We start from the raw sequence: 26,796 nt of genomic DNA, 5'->3' as shown, positions 1-26,796 counted from the left end.
CAGAAACAATTATTCAACAATGAAATTATGTTGCACTCGGAAAAATCCACGCTTTGGAAGCGACATGAATTGTTCGATCGATCGAACCTTGGACTTGGATGAGATCCATCGAACTGAAGTTTTACATTAGTTTTTCTACACTTCCAATTCCAAAACATTATATTTTGGAATTGGAGTAAGTTTCACTAATATGTCACACCACAAAATTAAGATTTTTTCCTCTTCCAAAGTAATGAGTATGTAAAATCTTCTTTTCTTGTTTTGGTATACATTAGCCATACCTTGAAAACTCGAACGGAGTAAGAGGGCACTCCCAGGATAGAAGTCCAAAAACCCTCCGAGAAGCACCGAGCGTTCCAAATATGCATTTCGATGTTGTAACCATAGCATTCTATTTAAGCTCAAACTACTTTGATGTAAAATGTGCTTTTTTCTTGTTGCCCCTTTTTCTCAAACTACTAGATTCTGCGCCTTCCTCCTCTTGGACCTTTTGCTCTGCCTCTAAAATAGCCAACTGCAATGAGCACAAGAAAACAAAGAACGTCCCGTGTAAATATCAATACTTCTAGATTTCTAAATCAGCAGCAGAACATAACTTAATTCTAAGACTTTAGGCAAGTGTCACCTCATCAAGGATTGGTTTAAGCTCCTTGTATCGAGCTTCTGCAAGATCAAAACCATCCTTTCGAAGCTCCTGTGTTGCCAAGATGACAATACCATAAAAAGGTGATACACTGATAAGTATTCAAATCAATCCATATCTAAACTTGCACGCATGAGAGAGAGAGAGACTATTAAATAAAAGCATTATGTGCAAGGAGATGCCTTCCTCTTCTTGGCAAGATACTATGCCTCCTTAGTTATGGAACTATTTCTTCATTTTTGCCTTCTGTTACTATTTAATTTTTTGTGCTTCTTCATCCTTAGCTCGGCTAAATAGGCTCGATGATCTCTTTCTTTGATATGCCAATCCGGCACTCCACGTGGTTATATCTGAAGATTCCTAGACTTGACAAATCACTCCGCTTATTGAATGTAATGAACCAAGTGTGTACGTTGGTGGTAAGGAAGCACTAGAATACTGATGAAAAAAAAAAAGGAGGAATGAGAATAGGGAAAACTGGAAAGAAGAAAAAGAAAAAAACAAGGAAACGTCTAACAAATGCTTATGCAAGTTAGACAGAAAAAAAATCTACTTTACTTAAGCTAGAGCTATGTATACCACCAATCCAAAGAATTTTATCAAAACAGAAACCTAACGGGCAGTCTAGATTTACCAGTTGTCGACAAAGCAATCAATCATGACCTACTCTACAGAAATTAGACCTATATGCAACTCCATGCAACTGAATTTAATTTTTTTTCCTCTTTTGCCCCATTGCTTTCTCCAATCAAGATCTTATGTCTAGAAAGGTCATTAGCTCAAGCACTTTAAACCAAAATTATGATGCAGCAATTTCTAATAGTTCTCCCAAAATCTAATTCAATCACACACTAACAAGAATTGGAAAAAGAAAAACCACAAAATAAAGTTTGGCGATGCTTCTGCCACTTTGTCTAAAAGAGATGAAATCAGGACTCAGACAAAATTTCATCAGCGTACTAGATGAGATAAAAATGCAGCATGAGGAACTTGTCGGAAAAAAAAAAATGCAGCATGAGGTGCGGAAGCAGAGCCCGGCATGATGCATCAAACAGGACTCACAGGAGTTCAACTAACTTCTTTGCTCACATTTGACATTGAACCTAAATGTAATGAGAAGTGTGGGTAGGACCCGCTTATAAAAACAAAAGGTTCAGCTACAAATGTTCTGGATATACTCAATCTAACCTGATTGTTAATAAACCAGATTCGAGTTTACCTTCTGCACCTAACCAACTGGAACAAATTAGATTAGGATTCTCAACATTGTACGTATAATTCCTTTGGAGCTAGGATTTGAGACTTTGTCATTGCATATTAACCCTGCTTTTAGTTTTTTCATAGATTCTTCAAGTGCCCACTTAACAAGATCAAGTTAGAAGCTAAATACATTGACAACCGAAAAGGTCATGTTCAAGTTGATGCTTTCCCACTCGAACTAAAATAGATCAGCTCACAAACAGGAAAAAGAAAGATGGAACCTATGAAGCACGGACACGGACACGAGACACGGGTACGACACGACACGGATATGGCAATACGGCAAATCTCAAAAAAATAGGACACGGACACGGTAAGGATACGGCAATAAAATAATAATATAATTTATTTTTATATAAATTAAATTAAATTTTGTTCAATTTGTTTTATCTATATTATTAAATATGATATTTAAGTCCTACTATTTTTATTAAAAATAAAATAAAGATGCACAAGCCCAAATGAATAAGAATGTCTTTCTATTCTGAAATAATCCAAAGCAATTCTTGTAACCAAACAACCACTAAAAGGGATAAGATTTGTATATGACACTTCTATCTCTTTCCATATTTCTCTCTCTTTCATTGACACGTCTGTTCATTCTGAAAGGTCTTCTTCACCGGCTCTTCCCCGAACTTTTCCTCACCAAGACCTCACTGAAGCACAGGCCCTGAATCGACTCATCGGATGAAATCAAGGCAAATAACTCCAAACGATCTGAGCCAAGATTTCATTCTGTGTATGTATATATGGTTGTATTGTATCATTTTACAATTTATACAATGACTTGTATGTTAACTCTGATCTCTCTCCATATTCTTTTTCTTGTGTGTATTATATGTATATACTGCATATATACTCTATATACATCATCTCGTACTCTATGTTATGAAAAAAAAAAAAAAAAAAAAAAACTCTGATCAACAGACCGCCGTGTCTTCAGCCGTGTCCCCACGTGTCCACAGCCGTGTCCGTTGCAATTTTTAATAATAATAAATTGCGATCACGGATTTAAGGTGTCGGACACGTGTTCGAGCCTCGGATACGCGTGTCCGTGTCCGACACCGGTACCTCAAGCTAAACACACGTGTCAGTGCTTCTTAGGATGGAACAAATTCAGTAAACAAAATAACTAAATGCTAGAGAAAATTTTATTCAATTATCATTATGAAAGAAAAGCAGACCTTCCCAGTATGCTGAGTGTGTTCATGTGCTGCCATTTGCCAGTACAGATTTGTACGTTTGTAAAAGTCCTTCAAGGATTCTCCAGGCTTTAAGAAACAATACATGAAAAGGCAATCAATTCAGAGACTGATAAGAAAAAAAAAAAAAAAAAAAAAAAAAAAAAAAAAAAAAAAAAAAATTATAAAATAAAAACACCTAAAGCAACATTCAGGTGCAAAATTCAAACAATGCAAACTACCGTCAGCAAGTGCAAGCAAATTTCAATTCCTCGTGCAAGATCAGAGACCTTATGATGTAAAGATATTTACATACGATTCATGAAATGGCAATTAATATTTTTCTAATCCAGATCATATCTACAAAAAATAAAAGGAGTACCATAGGCGTTCTCTGAGAATCAGAAAGGCCAAGACTCGCTCTGATCTGCTCTATCCTGGCCCGTTTCTCCTTCCTTCGGAGATTTTTTCCCTCACCTTTAATTATAGCAACAGCATCCCCTGTTTCAAGTAATCCAGCACCACCATTCCTAGTCTTCAAACAAACACAAATAGAAAACTGAATTAATCAAAGTGATATGATTTCATATTTTTTATTTCATATCAAAGAACCTGTTCCTTGCCTGAACATTTTTAATTAAGTTCATGCCTGAACATCTCTCTCTCACTCTCTCTCAAGCACAACCACTTTTTATATATATTTGTAATTAATCATCAACAAGTATCAATTCCAGTTGTGTGTCCCCACACCATGTTAGATTGCCACTGACAAAGATCTTCAATACCAATAGGTGATGCAGAAAGAGTAACTTGCCATCTTTTAGTACATACACCTGCAGGTTTCTAATTGTTTGGAAATGTTTTGTTGAGTTGAGCCAAGTTGAGTATTTGCATGTTTCTAATTCATGTTGGACAAAGAAAAGAAAGAAGTCGAGAGAAAAGACAAGGAAAATATTCTAGAACTCAAATGGGGAGAAAAGAGCAGGAATTCCAATGTCAAAGATGTTAAGAAAGAGGTGTGCTATGTCAAAGGTAAATATAAACGTTGATCGTGTGTGTGTATGTGTGTGTGTGTGTGTGTGTGTGAGAGAGAGAGAGAGAAAGAGAGAGAGTATCTGGTTGAAGACATGGATTCTCTCTGAACCATGAAAGTAAGAGAGGCACCTCTACATCGTCGTCATCATCATTACTCTCATCACTGTCACCTCCACTATTGCATTCTTCATCTTCGCTATCATCTTCATCCTCATCCTCATCCTCATCTTCATCCTCTGATGCTTCTATCCATTCAGATTCGGAAGCCTGTGTTCATAAAAATAAAGCAGCCAAAATTCAAATATATGCAAGTGCCTAAGAGAGGATTACTTTTGCAATATTTTTCACTGTTGGATAATATCAAACAATTAAAAAGATTTAAATTACAAAATTAGCAGTCAGTGGACAGCAGAGACATAATTTGAATGCCGTAATTTTTATTTTTATTTAAAAAAAAATGGAATTTCATTATTTCAATAATATTTCAGTTTTAGTTGACCTTTACTTGAGATATACAATCAATATTGCCTCACAAGGTCTAGCTACCAAATAAAATTGTTACAAAAAAACATAATTAACATGTTAAAGACAAGAATTGCTTGACAATTAACTTTCAATTTCCAGTTGATGCAAGATGAAACAATTAAGAAAGAAAATACGCAAACAACTAGAATAATATTCCTTACAAGTTATATCAAATAAAGAGAGTGTTAAGGATCACTTTGCTTATATATAAATTTCACTCGGCACCTTGTCATTTCTGCAACCCAATATATCTATTAATGGTCTCCTGGAGTCATGAACTAGAGGTACGAGCTCATTAAGAAAGAGAATATTGTGAGCTTCATTTGACCTCATTCCTGGAAGACCATACAAAGGGTTTAGTTTAACACCTCTTCCAGCTTTAAGCATGATGCCCCACATAGTATAACTTTGGCTATCAAGTAAACCATCCATAAACTGCTAAATTACCTACTCTAGTTTTGGGGTGAAATGAGAAACAGGTCTAGCAACTTCTATTGAATAAAAAAGGAAATGCTCCCAGTGCATGCACCAGTATGATGCAGGTTAAGTTGATGAAATATTCTATGTTAGATGAGACTGCAGCTGTCTACAGACCCCAAGCTGAGCTCAGCACATCTTCTCACAACAACAAAAAAAGAACAACAAACAAACAAAGGAGTCAGCTACATGAATCCTATTTATTTCATTTAGCAAAACCAGTAGTGCACACATGTCTCTTGGCAATTGTATAAAGAAGACAGAACTACGTGGAGATAATGACATGTATACCATGTCATGTCTTCATTACGATTTTAGAAAGCAGTGGTCTCCCCAGCCAACAGAATCGAGTGCAGTAACTTATCATATAAGAAACAAGAAAGGGATATTAAGGCTGTTCGAAAACCTAAGGTTTTGTCTATATGCACCCGAAATGCCATTGCACTAGACTGAGCAAAGAACCTCTTAAAATTGGCATGCAGTTGCCATGCGAGAAATGTATTAAACTGTATAATCCATGTGGTCATGATGCACCCTTTGCGGCATCTCGTAATCCGAAAGAATATGTTTACACCGTTTTATAATCTACAGTCATGACAGGCCCTCCATGGTATGTTGTGGTGCACATACCAAAATTTGATCCTCGCTCATGGTGATAGCAGAGCACTATGCTGTGGTTATCCATTAGGATGCTTGAGTTTTTCAGGCTTGATGGCCTAATTCAAGGGTGGTAATGTCAGGTGGGAGACCAACCTAATATGTTCAGTGCTGCAAGTTGCATCTTGGACAGTCTATGAGAGTGAGTACCACATGCAAATGGCACTCCAAGCAGAGTCTGTTTCTTACTGCCTTGTCATTCTTTCTAAAGGGGGATTGCCTCAACTCTCAACCCGCCATGACCTCTCACTTTACCTTGTTCGTCCAGACAAACCCCCAAGCTCAGTCTCTAATCGTTTGAAAAATAAAAAATGAGGCCATGTTTGGGAGCATCAAATTAGTCGCTTGGAAATGGAATTGGCAAAAATTTAGTTCAAAGTTTGAACTAATTTTTCTCCAATCCCAATTCAAGGCGCCAGTTCAGCTTCCAAAAGCACCATGAACATAATTTTAAATTTGGAATTTCCTAACTTCCCTAGGATCATAAAGAAAAGGACAAGTATACAACAAAAATAGTGCACAGCACATGTTATGTTGAACTGCTTTAAAGTATATAAGAATCCATGTGTTTTGAATTTAGAAGTTTCAAATATGAACAAGTGATAATCAGAGTCAATTACACCCTATTTCGTTGTGTTTTTATGCCTCTCTATATATAAATATATATAGAATGACTCTCTGTAATAAAATTAGTTAAAGTTTCAAAAGAACAGCAGCAATAGGTTAGGGATCAACATCTTAGTATACAAGACATGAAGTGAAGCGAATCAATCAGAACTCTCTCTACCGAACCAAATAGTAACTAGAAAGCTATGAGCATTGTGTAGGAAAAAAATTGACAAACCGGTATGATGCACTTCCATTCGTCAAGTTTGCTGAGATTAAGCATATACAAATCATCAAGAGTGATTTCTTGATCTTTAACTTCCATCATGCCACCATAGATATATAATGTATCCCTTCCCACGACCATGCAGGAATTGATACGTCCGCAAGGCTTCACTACCTGGATGTTACACAAGTCAAAAATTAATAATTGGGAGATGCACAATATAAGCAGCACAACTTAATCATTTCTATCCAATATAACAAACCTCTGGCAAATCTGAGTTTTGCATAGCCAACCTCGAACTAGATTCATGAGCCTTTCCATCAGCTCTGTCAGTCAACCCAGCATCCTCAACAGCCATGCTCCTTTCCATATGAAGAGAGATTTCATCAGTGTCACTATCCATGTCAACTGCTTCATCGTGGTACTCCAAATTCTCATCTCCATCCCTTGCTGCACACTTTTCTGGTTCAATTGGACTCATTTTATTGTCATGAGCAGCACTATTGTGCTCTTCATTAAAAGTCTTCTTTACCTGTAAAACCAGACAAACAAGCAACCATATGGTACTAAAACTATAGCATATTTACAAAATGAGTTGCAAATACTCCATTCATAAAAACTTGAAAGAACTATGAATAAAAAAACCTCAATTTCAAATAAACAGGAAAGCATCAAATAAGATAGCAGCAGCAGTAATAGTGAAAGTTAGAACCAGTATCAATACCAACAATGAGGACAGCAGCAGCAGCGGTATCAATAATAATAGACACCAAAAATTACACATGCTACAAATTTTTTTTATAGAATACCTTGTCTTTCCTTGCCTTTGCCTTCCGTAGCTCCAATGGATACCTACATGCAAAACAAGAATGATAATTTCAAAGAGGGACACAAACTACAAAGTCACACCTTAAGAAAACATTGCCCATACACAATCAAGCCTCATTCTTCATATTGTGAAATATTAGAAGATGATATGTATAGTATGGAAAACATTTGTGTGTGTGTGTGTGTTTTTCAAGTAAAACCTTGTACTGCTGTAAGATACATACTGTTTACTGTCCTAATTTTGATCCCATGATGAAATACGCATGCCAAATAATGAATCGCAAATGTTAAGGGAATGAAGTAAATTAAGTCAAACTCAATAAAAAATTATATGAGGCTGCACTTACCAGCGATGGGTGTCTAACTGGAAGCCATAAAGTTCATTCAAGAACAAGCTCATTATTACATCACCTGCACAAGAAAATAAATCCAAAGAAGAGGAAGTTAAAAAATTGGAGATTATCTGTGTAGAGTACATGATATTAATGTAAAGAACAAGTAAACACGGTTAAACTAAACAAGCAAGAAATAGCTCAAACTCAACTACACAATACAAAAACCAGCTTCAACTTGTTGACGTATGTAATAGCATACATTATACCACGAGAGAACATGTTTTCCCTCACAACCTTGACCCACGTCTATTCTTGTCTTTCACTCGTCCTTTCAGGCTTTTTATGTACATGGTCAAACAACCTTAACCAAATATTTTTTAAATTGTACCCTGTTGACGCTACCCTTTCTGGTAACATATTTTAAATTCTAATCCCCTTCCTCCCCCGCCTCTTGCACTTTTCATTCCTCTTTTTTTTTTTTTTAACGTAAGATTCTTATAGTTTTCCCTCATCCACTGCAAATACGCTCATTATATGAGCACATTGTTTCATGAATGTGCAACATTATAGACCAGAAGACTAGCCCCAGTGTTTTAGTCATAACTGATGATATGGAACAGCTTATGAGCTTGATTGCTTTAAATTCCTTAGATAAGGCATTTGTCTTAAAAGAAGTTTCTATTCAATTGAGTAAAGCTACAAAAACAAATCTTCTTTTTCATCCATCCTTTCAACCCTTAATATTATCATAGCGTCATCCTCACATTCACTCATTAATAATCAAACCAATATAAAAAAATAAAATTAAAAATTCTGTGGGGTCTCATCTGCCATCATCTTGAATACTCCTTGCAACAATCATATCTTTACTAAAATTATAGCCCTGGATTTTAACTAGAAAGAAAGAACAAAGCAAATAAGGAGCCTGCTTGTACAAATTTTTGGCTCAAGTATAATGTGTTGGGACAAAAATTTAGATGCTGAACAATCTCATCTCATTATTGAGAAGACCAGTTTTACGTCATTTATAAATTAAAAAGCTGGCAAGAATAACTAACTGTCCGCACACAGTACAATCAATTTTAGTACTGTGATATCACCTTAACAACAAGAAAGGAGGAGAATGACACAGTTTTGAACCAAATACATGCAACTACATCTGCAACTTGTGGTGTTGTGTTCCATATTTCACAGAAATTTAAGGTAAAATAACTGTATTATTATGCTGCAAGTGTGGAAGCTGGTTAATCCTAGGGCTAGATAGCAAAAGTACTTAAATAATCTAGTTAATAATGTTAATTTGCCAGTATAACCGGCCAACATTTTATCTTTGACTCGAGCTGCAACATGATAGATTAAATTATGTGCTATAGTTATTTTTTTATTTTTTTATTTTTTTTTCTCTTATAAGTAAAATTGTATTAGAAAGCAGTCAAAAGGGGAACGCGTCCCAAGAGCTGTACAAGAACCAAGAACACAAAAAGAAAAGGGAAAACCTATGGACCCAAAGACCCCAAAAAGTCCATGATCTCCTCAACAGAAGAACAATCTCTCCCCATACCCCAACTAAAAAGAGAACAAATAATAGAGTACTTTAAAGCCCCAATGGGTAACTCCTCCCCAACAAAGGATCTTTTATTTTGTTCTTTCTAGAGGCACCACCAAATGCAAAGAGGAGTCGCCCTCCAGAAATTGCGAACACGAGCCCCCACCCTTTGCCCCCTCCAAATATCAATAAGACCCCGTGAGGTCCGAGGCATAACCCATTGAACGCCAAAAAGACCCAACATAAGGCTCCAACAGTCATGAGCCACTGGGCAGTGTAAGAGAAGGTGGTCCACAGACTCTCCATCGGTCATACACAGAAAGCACCGATTAACAATGACATGTCTTCTCTTCCTCAAGTTGTCCAGAGTAAGGATATTACCCCAAGCAGCAGTCCAAGCAAAGAAAGCCACTCTAAGAGGAGCCTTCGAATGCCAAACCGTTTTTCACGGGTAGGAGGAGGCCTGAAAACCAGAAAGGCAGAAGAAGAAGGACCGGATCTGAAAAGTCCCTTGCGAAGAAGGCACCCAAGTCAAGAGGTCCGCCCCAGAGCCATCCACCTCCTATCGATACAAAAGATCCAATAAGCCAGTGACATCATCCAACTCCCAATCCTGAAAGGCTCGCCGGAACTGAACATCCCAAGACAACTTACCGCTATCAAGGCGATATCAATCGGCAACCAAAGCATGACTATCCACAGCAATCCTAAACAACCTTGGAAACCGACGACACAATGGATGTTCCTCGCACCAAGGATCCTCCCAAGACCGGACATCCCGACCTTCCCGAACTCTGAATCTAATGTGCTTAGAAAACTCATCCCATCCCTTTCCAATGAAATACCACACGCCCACGCCGATAGCAGATCTAGCCGGTCTAGCAGACCAACCCCCTCTCTCCTTCCCAATGTGTTATAGTATTGACTTGCAATGTCATGTGGGACACTACGATTCTATGGGTGACAATTGTCATTCAACATGAAGGGCTAACATGTTATACATACTTCACTGGCTCGTTCAAAGAAATACTTAACCGATCACCTCTATTTAATGGTGCAATACATGGATAAAATGTTCATGGCACATTTTTAGTTGGACCCAAGTTCAACAAGAGATACCTCTGTGAATATATGAATGAAGCCTTTTGGAAGTTTTGGAAGTTGTTGGCATATATTGAATTATTTCTTTGTTTATTCTTTGATAGTCAATGGTATGCTAATGCCCAAAGGAAGGTGTAATGTTATTCACCCGATAAAGATCAGATATACATTTAGTTGGAGTTAACAAATGTGCCCAAAAGCAGATGTAATTTTGCTACAGAATTTAAAATGAATATACTAAGGATAAAGCACCTCACATTTGCGATGTTTGCAGATGACACGTTAGTTCTGTGTGATGCGAATGTGTCCCAACTTCACTATTTGCGGTGTGTTCTGATTTGGTTTCAAGTTGTGTCCGGCCTCAAAGTGAATGTTGGCAAGAGCGTTCTGGTGCCGGTGGGGGAGGTTCCAAAGATTGAGACTTTTGTTGATATTCTGGGTTGTCGTACTAGTTCTTTTCCCATCTCTTACTTAGGGTTGCCTCTGGGAGCTCCTTCGAGGTGTGTGGGAGTTTGGGATCCAGTGGTGGATAGATTTGAGAGGAGGTTGACTGGTTGGAAGAAGCAGTACCTTTCCAAAGGAGGTTGGGTCACTCTGATTAAGAACACTCTTTCATGTCTTCCCACTTACTTTATCTCCCTTTTTCAGATTCCCTCTTCGGTGGCAGAGAGGATTGAGAAATTACAGCGTAATTTTCTGTAGGGGGGCAAAGGGGAAGAGTTTAAGTTCCATTTGGTTCGATGGGAGAATGTTTGCAAACCTATTCGGAATGGAGGTTTGGGCCACAGAAGATTGGTGCCTTCTAATAAGGCTCTTCTTGGGAAATGGATGTGGAGGTTTGGAGTGGAGAGACACTGGCTTTGGAGGAGTGTTGTGGCGAGTCAGTTTGGGGAGAGTAGAGGAGGGTGGTGTTCCCTTGAGGTGCGTGGGCCTAGAGGTGTGGGGGTTTGGAAGGTCATTCGGAAGGGGTGGGATGATTTTGTTAAGCATATCCGCTTTTGTCTCTGGGACGGCAAAAGGATTAGTTTTTAGGAGGATGTTTGGTGTGGTGATGTTCCTCTTGCTCTCGCTTTTCCTCAGCCTTTTAGGATTGCTATGGATAGTCAACTGTTATCATCTTGATAATGGGAGACTGGTGTGGGATGTTCGATTCAAGCGATTGCTACAGGACTGGGAAATTGTGGAGACTATTCGTTTTTTGGAGTTGTTGTATCGTTAGAGGAATGTGGCTAAGGATTCTGATTGTTGGACTTGGGCTGATAACTCTCAGGGGTGTTTCGAGGTTAGGTCCTTCTTCAAGTGTCTAACAGATGGCCCTAGGGAGTTCTTTCCTTGGAAGTCTATTTGGCGCTCAAAGGCTCCTCTTAAGGTGGCCTTTTTTGCGTGATCCTCTGTTCTGGGAAAGATTTTAACCCAGGATAATTTAAAGAGGAGAAATCAGGTGGTGGTTAATCGTTGCTATATGTGCCTTCGCGATGAGGAAACAGTGGATCTTCTTCTCTTACACTGCACCGTTGCTAGAGCCTGCTGGGATTTGATGTGTGGCTTGTTTGGGTTTCCTTGGGTTATGCCTTGTTCTGTGAGAGGGCTGATTGAGGCATGGAGTGGTTGCTTTGTGGGAGCCCTCATTCGGGATGCTTGGAGGGCTACACCTCAGTGTGTGTGGTGGTGTTTGTGGCTTGAGCGGAATAGGAGATATTTTGAAAGGCAGGAGATGTCGATTTCTAGGCTTAAATTCTCTATTCTCTCCACTCTTTTTGGTTGGGTTTTAGGGAGAGATTATTGCTCTTTAGAGGAGATTGTTGATTTTTTGGCCTCTTTGAAGGCTTAGGTCCTTTGTGGCCCTTTGTACTTTCTTGGATTTCGCTCCCCTTTCGAGCACTTTTTTATAGAATTTTACTTATCAAAAAAAAAAAAAATTATTCCTTGAATTGTCACGGTTTCATTAAAACTTGTTCTATGTTTAGCTAAGGAAAGCCCCAGTTTGAAGGACAAACCTGGCAAAATTTGACACGATAAGAATAGAAACCAATACGAAACTAGTGAGTTTGAGTTAACCTTAATCATGTTCATGGCATAATTGGGTCAACCTGATTAACCCGCCTAATTAATCGTGTCGGGTTTAGGCTTGAGTGCTCAACTTGTTTAACCTGATTTGACATATTTAATTAATTGTCATAATCAAGTGGGGCCCACCCAAATCAACCTACAACTTATTTCAACCTTAGAATAGGTAATAAGTTCAAATTTGTATGTATTATAGTGAAACAATTGGTTAATTGTGCATTTTTAATTAAGATAAAATGAAAACTTTCGTCATTCAATATATATATATATATATATATATATATATATATATATATATATAATTTATATTTGCATTTCATATTTAGGAAAAAATAGTAAAAAGATTGTTAAACTAGTCTTGTCATGTTACAGATTCTACAACCTATTTATTGAGCTGGTTAAGACACGGCCAGGGAAGAAAAAAAAAACTGGTTAAGACACAAATACGACTCGTTAACACGAATTGCCACCCCTATATTTGAGTCGCATTTAGCAACAAGAAAGATAAAATATAACTTCAAGTTCATTTAGGGCATAACCAACTATACAAATTTTATCCTATTATAAAGTTATACTAATGTAGAAAAGAGGAGAGAAAAATGAGAGAAGATAAGAGCAAGAGGAGGATAGAGAAGAGAAAACAAAAAGGGGAGGAGAAGAAATTAGTGAGAGCAGTTTCTATCCAATGATAATCACAAACAAGCATAAAGAAGTATTAATCCCACTGTGTCAAACAATACACACAGGAAAACCCTAAGCTACTAAATCTTGCGGTAGTGCTCTAACAGACAAAGATCAATATAGTGAAACTCATCCTCGGTGATTCACGTATCATTTGAATTTGGACGATCTCTTTAATAGACAAGATATTACTAATAACCACCTCAATTAGAAGCAATTATCTGATGATCAACATCCTCAATCAGATTCATAGCAATTATCTGATAATCAACATCCTCAATCAGATTCATACTTCCCCGCTAAAATGGTGAAAATATACACAATTGTGCTGATGAAGATGCAATTTAACAGTAGGTACACATGTTGGCAAAGTAGGAGGATAAAAGGTACATCAGCAAGGAGACAAATCCTCCACAATGGAAGACAGACCAATACTTTTATGATGGAGAGACAAGGATATATTCATTAGTTCCTAACTTACCAATGATACAGAAAGGTCCAATTGTCAAGGCAAGCAAATTCTTGATGAAGTTAGTAGGATAATAGTCTAGGCATATACAAATCAGTATCCTTCATTTAATTATTGATTCTTATGGGAGCACCGGCAGTAACTTCATTGTTTTTGTTACTTGGAACATTTTTTTGTCTTATACCAGCATGAGTACCATGAATGTTTTAGGCAGTTGAAATGCTCAATGGTAGAACCACTCCAATGTGACCTAGAGATTGAAAACTTTCTTACCCTTGGAAGCAGTGGTTACTCACCAATGATAGAGAAAGGTCCAACTGCTTCGGCATGCAAATTCTTGATGGAGTTATTATCAGCATGGATATTACAAAATTGTAAGGCAGTTGAAATGCTCAATCACTCAATGGTAGAACCACTCTGGCGTGAGCTAGAGATTGAAACTTCCTTACCCTAGGAAGTATTGGTCATTTGGGCAGGATCATTGCTTTCCATGGAGGCTTGAACAGGACTATCCGACTGCTTTAGTCCTCTCAAAAGAAATTGTCCTCTGCATTAAGGTCATTTGACAAGCGTTAGAAAGCCTTTGGAATTTCTCAATCTCTAAAGCCATGTATTGAGCTTCCTCTATTGTACTAGGGGAATACAAGTTGGCCTCTATAACGGATAGGGTTAGAATTTCTAGAATACAAGTGTGTGTGTGTGTATATCTATAGAGAGAAAGAGAACTACAATTGGGCATAGTTGTTTTATGGCGATGTCGGGTTACTGGATATGGTGGATGGTGAGTATCTATTCATTGTCAAAGGGGTTGGTTTTGGGTCACAACTGTTTGGTTGTTTGGTCGTGAAGTAGACGGGTCCATTTATTTCAATTTTCGATCTGTTCAAGTTTGCTCTCTGTTTTAAGTTTTTGATGGCTTAGTATCTTCATGATGGTTGGCAAAAGGGGACTGAGAACTACTCTAATAGAACTAATACAGAAAAAGAGAGAGAGAGAGAGAGAGAGGTGAGAAAATAGAAGAGAAAAAAAAAAAAAAAAAAAAAAGGAGGAGAATGAAGAGAGACGAATAGGGTTAAAAAGGAAATTAGGGAGAGAAGTCTGGGATGATTTTTCCAAGCACATTCGGTTTCGTCTTAGAGATGGGAGGAGGATTTGCTTTTGGGAGGATGTGTGGTGTGGAGATGTTCCTCTTGCTCTCGCCTTTCCTCAGCTTTACAGGATTGCTTCGGATAGGCAGGCCATGGTAGTTAACTGTTATCATCTTGATAATGGGAGACTGGTTTGAGATGTTCGATTCAGGCGTTCCTTTCAGGATTGGGAGATCGAGGAGGCCATTCGTTTCTTGGAGTTGTTGTATCGCCAGAGGATTGTGGAGGAGGATTCGGATTGTTGGTCTTGGGTTGCAAACTCTCAGGGGCGTTTCGAGGTGAGGTCTTTCTTCAGGTGCCTCTCTTTAGTTCCTGGAGTTCGTTTTCCTTGGAAGTCTGTTTAGCGTTACAAGGCTCCTCTCAAGGTGGCTTTCTTTGTGTGGACTTCGGTTCTGGGTAGGATTTTAACCCAAGATAATTTGAGAAGGAGAAGCCAGGTGGTGGTCAATTGTTGTTTTATGTGTCTTAGTGATGAGGAATCGGTGGATCACCTTCTCATTCATTGCTCTTTGGCTAGAGAGTGTTGGGATTTGATGCTTGGCTTATTTGGTTTTTCTTGGGTTATGCCAGGATCTGCTAGAGGGTTGATTGAGGCGTGGAGAGGTTGCCCTGTGGGGGCTCTCAGTCAGGATGCATGGAGGGCTACGCCGCTTTGTGTGTCGTGGTGTATTTGGCTTGAAAGGAATAGGAGATTCTTTGAAGGAAAGGCGTTGTCGATTTCGGTGCTTAAATTCTCGATTATTTCCACTCTTTTTTGTTGGGTTTCAGGGAGAGATCATAGATCGTTGGAGGAAATTGTCGACTTTTTGGCCTCTTTGAAGGCTTGAGGCCTTTGTGGTCTTTTGTATTTTCTCTTGTATTTTCTTGGGTTCCGCTCCCCTTCTGAGCGTTTTTTATAAAACGTTTTATTTATCAAAAAAAATAAAAAAAAGTCTGTTTCAATAATCAATAATCTCATTCAACCTATGTGTCAAGCAAAAACGTAAAATAATGCCTATGTGGCAAACCATATTATGCAGACAACCCCCATTCAAAAAATATAGAAACCCTAAAAATTATCAAAACCCCGGAAAATAAGAAAACATAGCCTAAAATATGTCCCTAGAAAATTAGTGCCTACACCTACTCCTACATGACACATGGGACCCAATTCTCTAATATATCGGTCTACTATATTGTCAACGTTTGATTCCATTGTGACTAAAACAAGATTGCCATTACAGAAAGAATAGTTGTTTCTTTTCTTATTGTTGTTTAGGTAGTCGATATCTATAAAGCATACTTTCCATGGAGAAAGAGCTCTCAAGAAAAAGAAGACAACGAAAGCAGGCAAGAAGCATCACAATTCCCCAAGACCACCAGCTTTACACAAAAATTATTATCAATAAAACAAAAGAGAGCTGGGGAGGGAATCAAGCGAACAAAAATCTTGAATACGCAGGTGATCACAAGGAATTACTAGGCTTCAGTTTCTCCTGATTTCATATCCATAGACAAACAAATGGACAAAAACTGTGCAACTTATGTTTAAGATATATTAGAGAATAGCTTTGTATACATGCATCATGAGAATGGGACTCCATATGTCAAACACTTGCACGTAATCGGATTTTTGTTTCCCCGATAAGACACGTAAAAAAATTTACAGGATATCTCCACTATTCTACCTGCTACAAAATCTAAAACATTTTTAATACTAAATCTTCAAATCTACAGCAAGCTATACTCTAGATTGCCACTGCGTAGACTTCAAGAGGGATGGTGAGTAAACGAGATTTAAAAGCAGACCGAATGAAGCACATGTGCTTATGGAAAAGAAAACAGACCTTTAACTTCCATATCCACCACACCCCCAAATAGCAAAGTCCGTTTTTTATGGACACACATAGAAAATCCAGCTCGAGGACCAGGGGGCATCCCACCCTTCTTTACCTATAAAAAGGAAAATATAAAAACAAAACCAAAAAGCATTGACAAGGAAATAAAAAAAGAAGTATTATCAAAGAAAAGAGCAGCTATATGACATCACAAAGAAGTGGATGCTTAAAATAGGATATAAGTGTCCACTTTCAAAGAGAAATGAAGCACTATGAGAATTCACTGGTAGTCACCGTCTTCAATTAAATATGTATCAGAAAGCGTCAAACTAGGAAAACAACTTTTTAGTATGTAAAAATCTGTCACTCCACCTTCAAGATCCAATAGAATTTGACTTCCATAATGCCAAAAAAGAAAATAGAAAAAAAGTAATAAAAAAAGTTCCATTGAAAGTGATAAATAAAGTGTAATTGACACTCTTAAACAGCCAGCTGGGGGGGCGGGGGGGAAACTATATTGAGTTCTGAAAAAAATTGAGTGAAAAAGAAAAAGCTGTGAGAACTATGCAAATGAAGCCAGAGAAAAGGAGCTGTCTGCTTGCACAAATCACAAGAAAAATCAATCAAGCAGAAAATTAAACAATTTTTTCCTTTTAACATATCCCATTCCAAACACAAAGATAATAAATTGACGATTTATCAAAAAAGAAAAAGAAAACAAAGATAATAAATTGATGATTTCATTATAACTCTATTATAAAGAGGAAAAAAAAATGCTAGAAACTTGTACTTCTGTAGGATATACTTTCATATTAATGTCAGTGGCCTGTGTTTGTTCTCATTGTAAGAATATAAGACCAAAAATATCAATTGGAAAATTCCATGAGAAATTGTGAAAATGTTATTGTTTATTTCATAAAAAGATACTTCAACACTTGTAATCCCTAATTGATTGTGATTAAAATTTCTTAAAGAATACCACCATATTATTTTTCCCAGAATCACATATGACTACAAGAAAGGACTCCTTTAGCTGATCTGAAATAAATTGTTATAAGACCTATGAAGTGATATTCAACTAGTACAACAGAAACCATGCGATACGGACAAAACGGACAAAGCTTAGCATCACAAAGTCATGCCCTTTCCCTTAAATTATATCAGCAATTGCATCATTATTCAGCTCCCATTGAGGAGGGGAACAAAGAAAGGCACACCTTGTTCCATTCCCAAGTCCTAGGATCAAGGGACCACATGTCTGAATGGACAATTCCTTTCTCAGAGCCATTTTTGTCAGACGATATTTCTTTGGAATAGCCACCATACAAAAAGATCTGCAATATTCAAGGCAATTGGTAAATATAAGATTTTTTTTTTTTTCTTTTTTTAATCCTACGATAAAAAAGAAAAAGAAAAGGCAACACTGTGTATGAGAAGGAAATAAAATTCGAACTATGAAAAAGATATCTTTATAACATATCTTAATTGATATTAAGTGACCAAGTTATTAAGCTTCTATAAATCATACTAAAGAAAACTCAAAAAAGAAGCAAGTGTTTCAAATAACAAAGTTGTTAATAAATTAATCTCTCTTTTGGGGCTAAAAATATGAGCAGAACAAACAGGGCCAATTGCAAGGATCACATATGCCGATAAAACAGATAAATGAGATTAGTTACCAGTCTCAAAGCCAGATGAAATGGAAGTAGACAGGAACAACATACACTAATATAATTATAATCACACATTTAACACTCATCTCACAAAATCAGTAAATATTATAATTTAATTTTTACTCAAATCAACTAACAGATAAAGATTTAACAGATCCAATCATTTAGCAATGAGTCAACTTTGGTAAGTTTAAATGATATAATTTTGGAAACGGCAAAAAGTCTACATGTCCCAAGTTTATTACAAAGAGGCATAGATACATTAATTCACATACAGACTTCTGTATTTATGAAGAACTGTTTTTTTATAAGAAACGTGGGACATACAGATTTTTTCCCTTTGCAAAATTAAATCATTTAAACTTCAGATTCAGCATTATTGATCCATTTGCAGCTGATCTGTGAGATACATAAATTGGTCCTCTTTTATTCTGCAATTTAAGCTTTTTTTGACGACTTATCTCATTAAGTGTTGAGTCGACAGTCATTATATTCTGATAACAATTGAGAAATCTACGGAACGTAACCCAAAGCTGTGATGTGAGAGTACCACAAGGCTCAAAATAGAACTAGAGAGGTAATGAATAGATCTTGTCCAATATTAACTAACAATAGCTGCTTTTATACATTTTTACTTGTCAAAAAAAAAATTAACTAATAATAACTGATTTTCAAACTCTGAATTTTTATTTAAAAGTTAAAACGCAATAATATAACCAATTAAATATAGATAGTAGAAATAAACAAACCATGCAACCTCACACAAACACACAATTTTTACGTGAAAACTCCCGTTGGGGGGGGGGGGGGGGGGGGGGGGGGTGGGGGAACATAGGACCTAGTCCAGGCAAATCAAATCCACTCCGAGAAAGCAATTTACACTAGGTTAACAGTTCCCGCAGACTGATCCACAGAACTCTCCACTCAAGTCCACTTGTCAACAAAGCCGCTCCTCATGCAATCTGCTTCTCCAATCCATGATTTGATCTCCAATGACTAGTTGTCCAAGTTACGTGTTCATAGTGTGAAGACACTTCATGTGGAGTTCTCCATGTAGCACAAGGATTATTGTTTTCAACACTTTAAATAATACTCCCTCTGTCCCAAAATACATGTCTTACTTGGGGAATCCAATTTTTTATGGTAGTGGAGTTTTAATAGTTTTTTATTGTATTGATAAGAGTGAAGTTTCAAATATGCCCTTGCTAAAAGACAAAATAGTTCTCCATAATTAGTGCACTTGTTTATTTAAAAGGATAGTTTGGAAATGTTATAAAAAATAGTACATCCAATTTTGGAATGGGACCTGTTTTTTGGGACATCCCAAAATAGAAAGATGGACAAGTATTTTGGGACGGCGGGATAAACTCCCAATCTAATGTAAGATTGAGCTGATAAAAAATAAAATGTGCTTTCTAAAAATATATAATCCCTCTAAATGATCTCTCAATAATGCATGTAAGGATCTCTCACTATGTATATTTGTGTTATGAGAACCTAGATGTTTCTTGTATAATACTTCTGAATCCAAAGGAACTAGGGTTTTGATAAAGTAAAAAACCTAAACCTTCTAGGATTTTAATTTAGAGATGTTTCTAAAAACTATTCACGCACAGGTCGACAGATTGAGCTATCAATCGACAACTAACGTCTAGGGTTCGAATGATCAACATTTCAATCAAACATCATTGGACAATCTCGATCGATCGACGCTTCTCGGTTGATGCTCTCAGGATTTTAAACCTGCAGTTCAGACATCCATCAATCGAATGACCATTTGATCGGGCCATTCTATATTTGGGGGGGGGGGGGGGGGCGAAATATATTTAACCCAAAACATCTTTGTCATGAATTAAAACTTGTATTCATTGTGCTCTAAAATGAGTCATGATAGGAATGCATGATTAAGAACCTAATTGGTGAGTGAGTTATTCAAGAGGTGATTCTAACTTTTTTGCCCTTTGATGCTCTTCAAATTCTACCCCTGCCCTTGTACAGAAGTACCACCACTAACTAACTAAACTAACTTCTGAAAATCTAATCAAAAGCTAAAATAAAAACATGAACTCTGGCTTTTGTAACGAAAATTACCACTACAAAGTTCTAATCCTAAGATTTAGAATTAGTTAAGATAGTTACAACTTTCAAAAAAAAAAAAAAAACTTTAAGCATGGTATGATATGCCTTCCACTCTTTCCATCATGGCATTTCAAAATTTCACATGCCATAGTCATACTGCATATTAAGTTTAAAATAAAAATAAGAAAGAAAGACAGAAAGTGAGGAAAACAAAACTGGTTTAAGTTTATACCAACTCTCATGCATGTCTACGAGGACTTATTCACTATATCAGTGCACCATTACATTGCCAATAGTACCTAATGCCTCACAAATGGAACTTATATCTTATCAACTTAGCTTGCATCTTTCAGCATATCCACAACATTCAGTAAAATTCTTTCTTGTTGCTTCCATGTTTATCAGAACATCTCGTCAGTTATCTACTTTTTGAAGGACAGAAGTACATTTCTAGATCAAATCTACAAACTTTATAATGAATGTTGTGAAGATCATTCACCATTCAATTGCAAAAGTAAACTTTGTTCAATGGAGATAGTGTAAGCTTAAAAATAGGCACAAATAAGATCAAACAACATTTTGACACATCAATCAATCATTTTCAATACTAAGTGCATTTTTTTTTTTTTGGATAAGTCACTACTAAGTGCATTTACAACTCACTCACCTCATCTTGATGAACAAAAAGCTGGAAACCACTGCGAGCACTAGGCCACATGCATCCAGGCCTAGGTTTTATCTCTTGCCACTATAATACAAGGTTGCATTTAATATTAGTGAACAAATATAATCCTTGAAAACTAACAACTTCATGATGCACACAATAGGGGCCATTATGTTCACCTTAAACTGATCCAGGTCAAATACATGCAAATCATTAAAATACCTGCAAATCAAAACCTTCAGATGTCAGCAAGAAATTATATTGAAAAAACTAGTCCCATTTAGTATTTTCTGCAGGAAGTTTTAAAGGATTACATTCAAATGGCGGATGCAAAAACAAGACCATGTGGAGATCATAAACAATACCCTAGCTTAGCACAACAGGACCCATTAATTTTCATGCCCAATGAAAGTTTTGATAACATGTACAGTGGACAACTAAACTTTATCGGAACAACATGGCAAATTATTTGATACCATGATAAGTGAATGAACCACTTACAATGATTAATGTTGTGAACCCATCTTCGGATATTGAATTCTTGTTAAAGTACAGAAATTTTTTATTTGTAAGTGATCAAAATGGTAAAAATTTGAAATTCTCAAAAACTGGAGGAAAAAGTAAAAAATAAATGAGCTGGGCAATATAAATTGGCAAGCCTCCTCACATAGAATCGAGCAAGCAAACCTGTTAATTTTATCTGCGTTCTTCAACAATTATCAATCATAAATAATCTGTATAGCGTCTAAATACAAATGAATTTTATTAAATAAGTAATGAGATCTAAATTACAAGAAACAGAGACAATATGGAGAACTTGTCCATTCTCAATAGGCCTAAATTCTGAATTGAAGCTTATATACATATATTTTAATGCACTATCTTATATGTACCATTTACCAACTCCAAAGTTGACCTCCTCCTTAAACAAAGTTTTTTCTTAAAAAGAACGGCTTAATGTAAAATTTTAATAAAGAATGGCCCGGTGTATTTTGGAATTGAATTTTTTTATTCTTATAACGGAAAGAATAAACATTTACTGGATTTCTAAGTTGGCAACTGAAGAGACTGACTGACTATCTATAAAACAGGAAAGATAGCCGGAGAGAGTTTCATTGGGATCATTTGCGGCATTATTTTTTCACTTCCTACCAAGGGTTCCTTTTCTTCTCTCCGTTCTTTACTTGTTACTCATTTTTTTTCCTTTAAAATTCTCCATTTTGTACTGCTTCCATATTAGTGTATCATAATTTGTCTCATTTCCCATCACAAATAAAGGAAAAAGAAAACCATACTTAGTTAAGTATCATTATAAATGAAGTGAACAAGCTCTGTACACTGCAATTACTTGTGAGATATTTTCAACTGATATCAACAAGAAGAAACTTATTAAAAGGAAATAAACATAAGTATATATATATATATATATATATATATATATATATATATATATATATATATATATATATATATATATTTTTGATAAGTCAAAACTTGTTAAACATGATGATAATGGTAGAAATAACTCAATCATTATTCAGCAATTTGACTGTAATAACATCAATTCATGCATTCCATAGAATGTCAATAGACAGGACCATTATTTTTTCCTGCTTCTTAATTCTTGTTGATTATTGTTAAGAACTCCAAAAATTAATCCCCTCATCAATTAATCCTGCCAATCAAATCCATATTGGTAACTTACAGAGATTTTATCATGCTTAATCCTTAACTATTGTAAAGACAATATTGGCAAGTTCTTTAACTATTAAACCCTTCTCCTAGCATTGAGGTGAATGTGCAATTTTTTTTTCGAATCACCTGAATATGCTTGTTTAACTTCCAAGAGCAGGGAAAAAGTAAAAACTTAATGACAATTATTTAGAGAAGAAACATGTACAAAGTTAGAGGCTCTTCAAGGGTAAATAAATATTTATGCGAATATTCAAAAGAGCAGATATACAATGATGCAACACTACACTAGCTCAAACAAAATAACTGAATAAAATCACTATATTGGTTTAAAACAGAGCAAATATTCATGTACATATTAACAATCATGCAGGGACAAGAGTAACCAATTATGAATCCTTAAAAAAGCATCCATAAAGATCCAAATACCAACCTCACTTCTCTTAGAGTGTCATAGAAACCACCAAAAATAATGATCTTGTGTTTGTATAAAACCTGCAACATAATCCAAGAACAACACAGAATAAGACTTTCATAAATAGCATAAAATCGGGAGGAAAAAAAAGTGGGGGAGCATAGTATGAAAGCGGGTGATAATAGCATCCAAAAATTGACAGAATATAGGAAGTCCAAAGTTAAGCCACTAAGGCTAAGAAAAGACATAAATGTCTGTGTGAAAGGTGCGCACGCAACAAACATACAGATTTTTTGAATTATTGCCATGTAGGAGCTGCGTTCCAAAATTTACAAAAGACTTTGGAGCAATGAACTCAAAAGAGAAATGAAAAGAAAGAAGTCCATATCAGTTTTACATTTAATTGAAGGAATTACCACAAACAAAGACTAATACACAGTTATTGCGTCCTAAAATACTAATTGCTGAAACCTAAAGTAAGACTCAACAGAGGGAATGCCCATAACCCAATTGATTCATCCACATACGGATGGGAAAGCACCTTGCGGCAATATTAATGAGCATTAGTGCACCAAGTCAATCATCCTATTGTAGCATCCTAAATAAGTAGTTAACAGAGTAGCTGTAAAACAGACTGAAAAGAGTATACACTATAAATAACTAACATTTTTTATAAAACATCTTTCCTTTTTTTTTTTTTTTGATAAGTAACATTTTTTATAAAACATCTGATTGGCATAAAATTGTAGTGTTCAAAGAAACATACTGCTCCAAAAGAATATTTTAATCTTGTGACAAAAGAGAGACATTGTAATGTGGCTTTGCTTGTTTTGGTTCTCCAATAAAGTGCCTACGTTTTTAGCCAAATCAAGGTTGCCCCACATTGAATGTTGTGGAGAATACTTACTGACCCCCAATGCACAGCATGCAAAAATTAGTTCAATAACAAGACCACTTACAACTCCAATGATAACATCCTTCACTTCAAGAAATAATCATCCAAAATATAGAAACCATGTTTATAAGAATTAAATTTTAAATTCAACGTATAAATTTTCACAAAACTACATGCTCACGTCAATAATCTACAACATAATAACAATTAAACCATCTCAGACTCTATCAAAAATTTGCATCAACCAAATGCACCTATCTCACTATTTGTAATGACAAACAAGTGATTTTTCTTTCATATAATATTGTATTTTGGAAAACATATCTACTTTTTTTCTTTTCTTTTTTTTTTTTTTTTTGATAAGTAATTTTCTACTCTATTTTAAAAATAGAACATATCAGAAATCAGCATATCTTTCCCCCTTTTCAGTTAAATAATTATCACCACTGGTTGCCACTGTTTCTGAACTCCACCTGCTCATTTGGACATCATAGCAAGCCCAACCCTTACACCTATAATTATGACTCCTAACTTTCTCCACACAATGCCAATTTCTTTCCACAACTAAGCGAAATTAGACCACCACAAATTCCTCAAATCACTTTCAGCGGCAGTAAAGCAATGACTTTACTCCACAACTATTATCCATGGTCCACATCTCACACAGTCGGAATGGTTGTAACCATTATTGGCAGCTGCACAGCATTGATAGTTTATCACAACTAGAAGAAAGCTCAAATTCAATGCATGTGTTAATTCACTACCCTAACTAACAGAAGGAAACAAAAAATGGGGGGGGATGGGAAGATATTGTGTTAAAGAAGAACTTAAAAGCTTTATAAGCAACCTCTAGGCAAACCATTTTGAGCTCCATATAGTAGTGCACATTCATAAACAAAAGAGCACAAAACAGAAAAACAATCTAGATGACTAAGTGAGTTGAAATTTATTTAAATCTATTCCTCATAATCAATTTAATTAACCTGATCTTACCATTCGATGACCTGACCGTGGGCTTGGACATCCTTTATAATTTAGTTGTTCCCATTGATTAGTTTTCAGGTCCAACATCCAAAAGTCCTGCAATGACATTAAGCACAAATTTGCTTCATACATTCATACGTACATACATGTATATAACAGTCAAAACCCCAATATAAAATGATCCATGGCTTCTTTAAAAGAATAAATAGATGGAAAGTCCTACCTTGTAGTGATGGAACCGTTCTTGATTAGGAGAGGTAAACTCGCCACCTAGTAAAAATAATTAAAACGAGAAAGAAAAAGCAATCTTATAAGTATAGATAATAATGCAATGTTATTATGTGTGCCTCTGAACATTTATACATATGTTTGTGCACCCAAGTTTTGCCAGCTTACCATAAATATAGAGGTAGTTCTTCCAAGCAACTGCCTGGTGCGCACTACGAGGAGGTGGACTATTAGGGCTCGAAATCAATTTCCATTCTTGTTTATCCACATCATACCGATAAAGATCACCATATACAAATGTCTGCATCAACCCAATTCCATACACTGTCACTCTATGAACTCCCATCAAATGTACATACATGAGTACATATTATAGCAATACATATTTATATAAATTCGATGAAGAACCAACCTTGTTACCATTGTAGAATTCACCTCCATACAGTATCAATTCTGTATCTTTTAAAGGATTAATGTTTAGCTACACAATCAATAACACAATCATCATCATTTTAATTTCTGAATTCGCAACAAAAATAATCAAATTAAATACAAAAATACTTCAAAGAAATCAATTTGAGTACCGAACAATTGGAGCGCGGCGACGGGGCCGGCACATTATCTTCAATGTGGACTTCCTTCTTCTTGGCTTCCTCTTTTTGTATACTCAACTGTGTTGTCACAAGTACAATAATTAGGGTTCAGCTATATCAATTTGTTTGGTGTCTGTTTGTTTCTAGGGAAAACAATAATGAGTTTTTTTCTGGAGAAAAAAGAAGAAAGAATAGGTTTTGATTGACGAACCAGTATAGCATCGATGTCGTCTTCAGGAGAGGCTTTCTTGGTGTCTCTGCGAGCTCTCTTCTCCTCTGCTTTCGCAGTTTTTCTCTCTGTTTTCTCTTTGCCTTTCCCGGGCTTCTTCGTCTTCTTCCCCATGTCTTCTGCACAATTGCGAGCAAGCGGCGACACACACAGCGATGGTGTGTTTTAGTGACAACAGTTTAGCTCCTTACTAAAACGGTGACGTATTTGTCCACGCATGAAAAAGTTAATTTTCTGAAAAATAAAGGCTAAATTCCACTTGTCCCCTTAGGTTTGTCAATGTTCCACATTGACCCTCTATATTTCATAATCCTACTAGTTTTCCCTAAAGTTCTGGCTTATGTAACAAATTTTCCCTTGTCTTTCAATTTTGTCCTTGTAATGCTTGAAATGATAATAAATATTTTATAGGCAAAATCGTAAAAAACTCACTGACAGCGGAGATAAGTGATATCATGAAACATATAAGAAGTCTACGTGGAATATTGATAAATTTTAGGGGAGGGACGTAAAATTTATTTTTAAATAAAATAAAAAATAAAAACTATATTTTGCTTAGCATTTAGCAAACAACTAAAAAAATAGAAAATAAAGGAAATGCCAAAACCTAAAAAGTACTGCTATTTTGAAAAGATTTGGTTATGGGAGGAGAGGTAGTTATTTAGTTATATGATGGTCGGTAGTTGGATTTTAGGGTTTAAGGACAGGCCTCAAATGACTAACTTGGGCTTTGGGGGCCTAA

The 26,796-nt window shown here is 36.1% G+C and overlaps 1 protein-coding gene across 2 annotated transcripts; it reads right to left on the bottom strand.

The window, feature by feature from the left end:
* Window positions 1-9: 9 nt before the first annotated feature.
* Window positions 10-26,212, bottom strand: LOC132303854 (uncharacterized). Of its 2 annotated transcripts, XM_059801302.1 has the most exons (20): window positions 26,037-26,211; window positions 25,817-25,903; window positions 25,645-25,713; window positions 25,401-25,533; window positions 25,228-25,274; window positions 25,014-25,100; window positions 23,144-23,205; window positions 21,198-21,240; window positions 21,022-21,102; window positions 17,820-17,936; window positions 16,612-16,717; window positions 7,786-7,849; window positions 7,420-7,462; window positions 6,873-7,142; window positions 6,623-6,784; window positions 4,249-4,386; window positions 3,467-3,619; window positions 3,088-3,174; window positions 626-694; window positions 10-514 (listed from the first exon to the last, which is right to left on the bottom strand). In XM_059801302.1, the coding sequence occupies exons 1-20, from the start codon at window positions 26,166-26,168 to the stop codon at window positions 407-409; spliced, it is 2,058 nt and encodes a 685-aa protein (XP_059657285.1). In that variant the 5' UTR covers window positions 26,169-26,211; the 3' UTR covers window positions 10-406. The 2 variants fall into 2 exon arrangements, with proteins under 2 accessions (XP_059657285.1, XP_059657286.1); XM_059801303.1 differs by lacking the exons at window positions 10-514; window positions 626-694 and adding an exon at window positions 826-1,081 and having other exon boundaries at window positions 26,037-26,212.
* Between the last annotated feature and the right edge of the window lie 584 nt (window positions 26,213-26,796).

Source organism: Cornus florida, unplaced genomic scaffold, assembly GCF_030987335.1.
Source record: "Cornus florida cultivar Cherokee Brave unplaced genomic scaffold, ASM3098733v1 CherokeeBrave_3.0.0_Hap2_Chr04, whole genome shotgun sequence".
Lineage (NCBI taxonomy): Eukaryota > Viridiplantae > Streptophyta > Magnoliopsida > Cornales > Cornaceae > Cornus > Cornus florida.
Note: the sequence above shows the minus strand (reverse complement) of the source record. Positions and strands in the feature narration are given on the sequence as shown.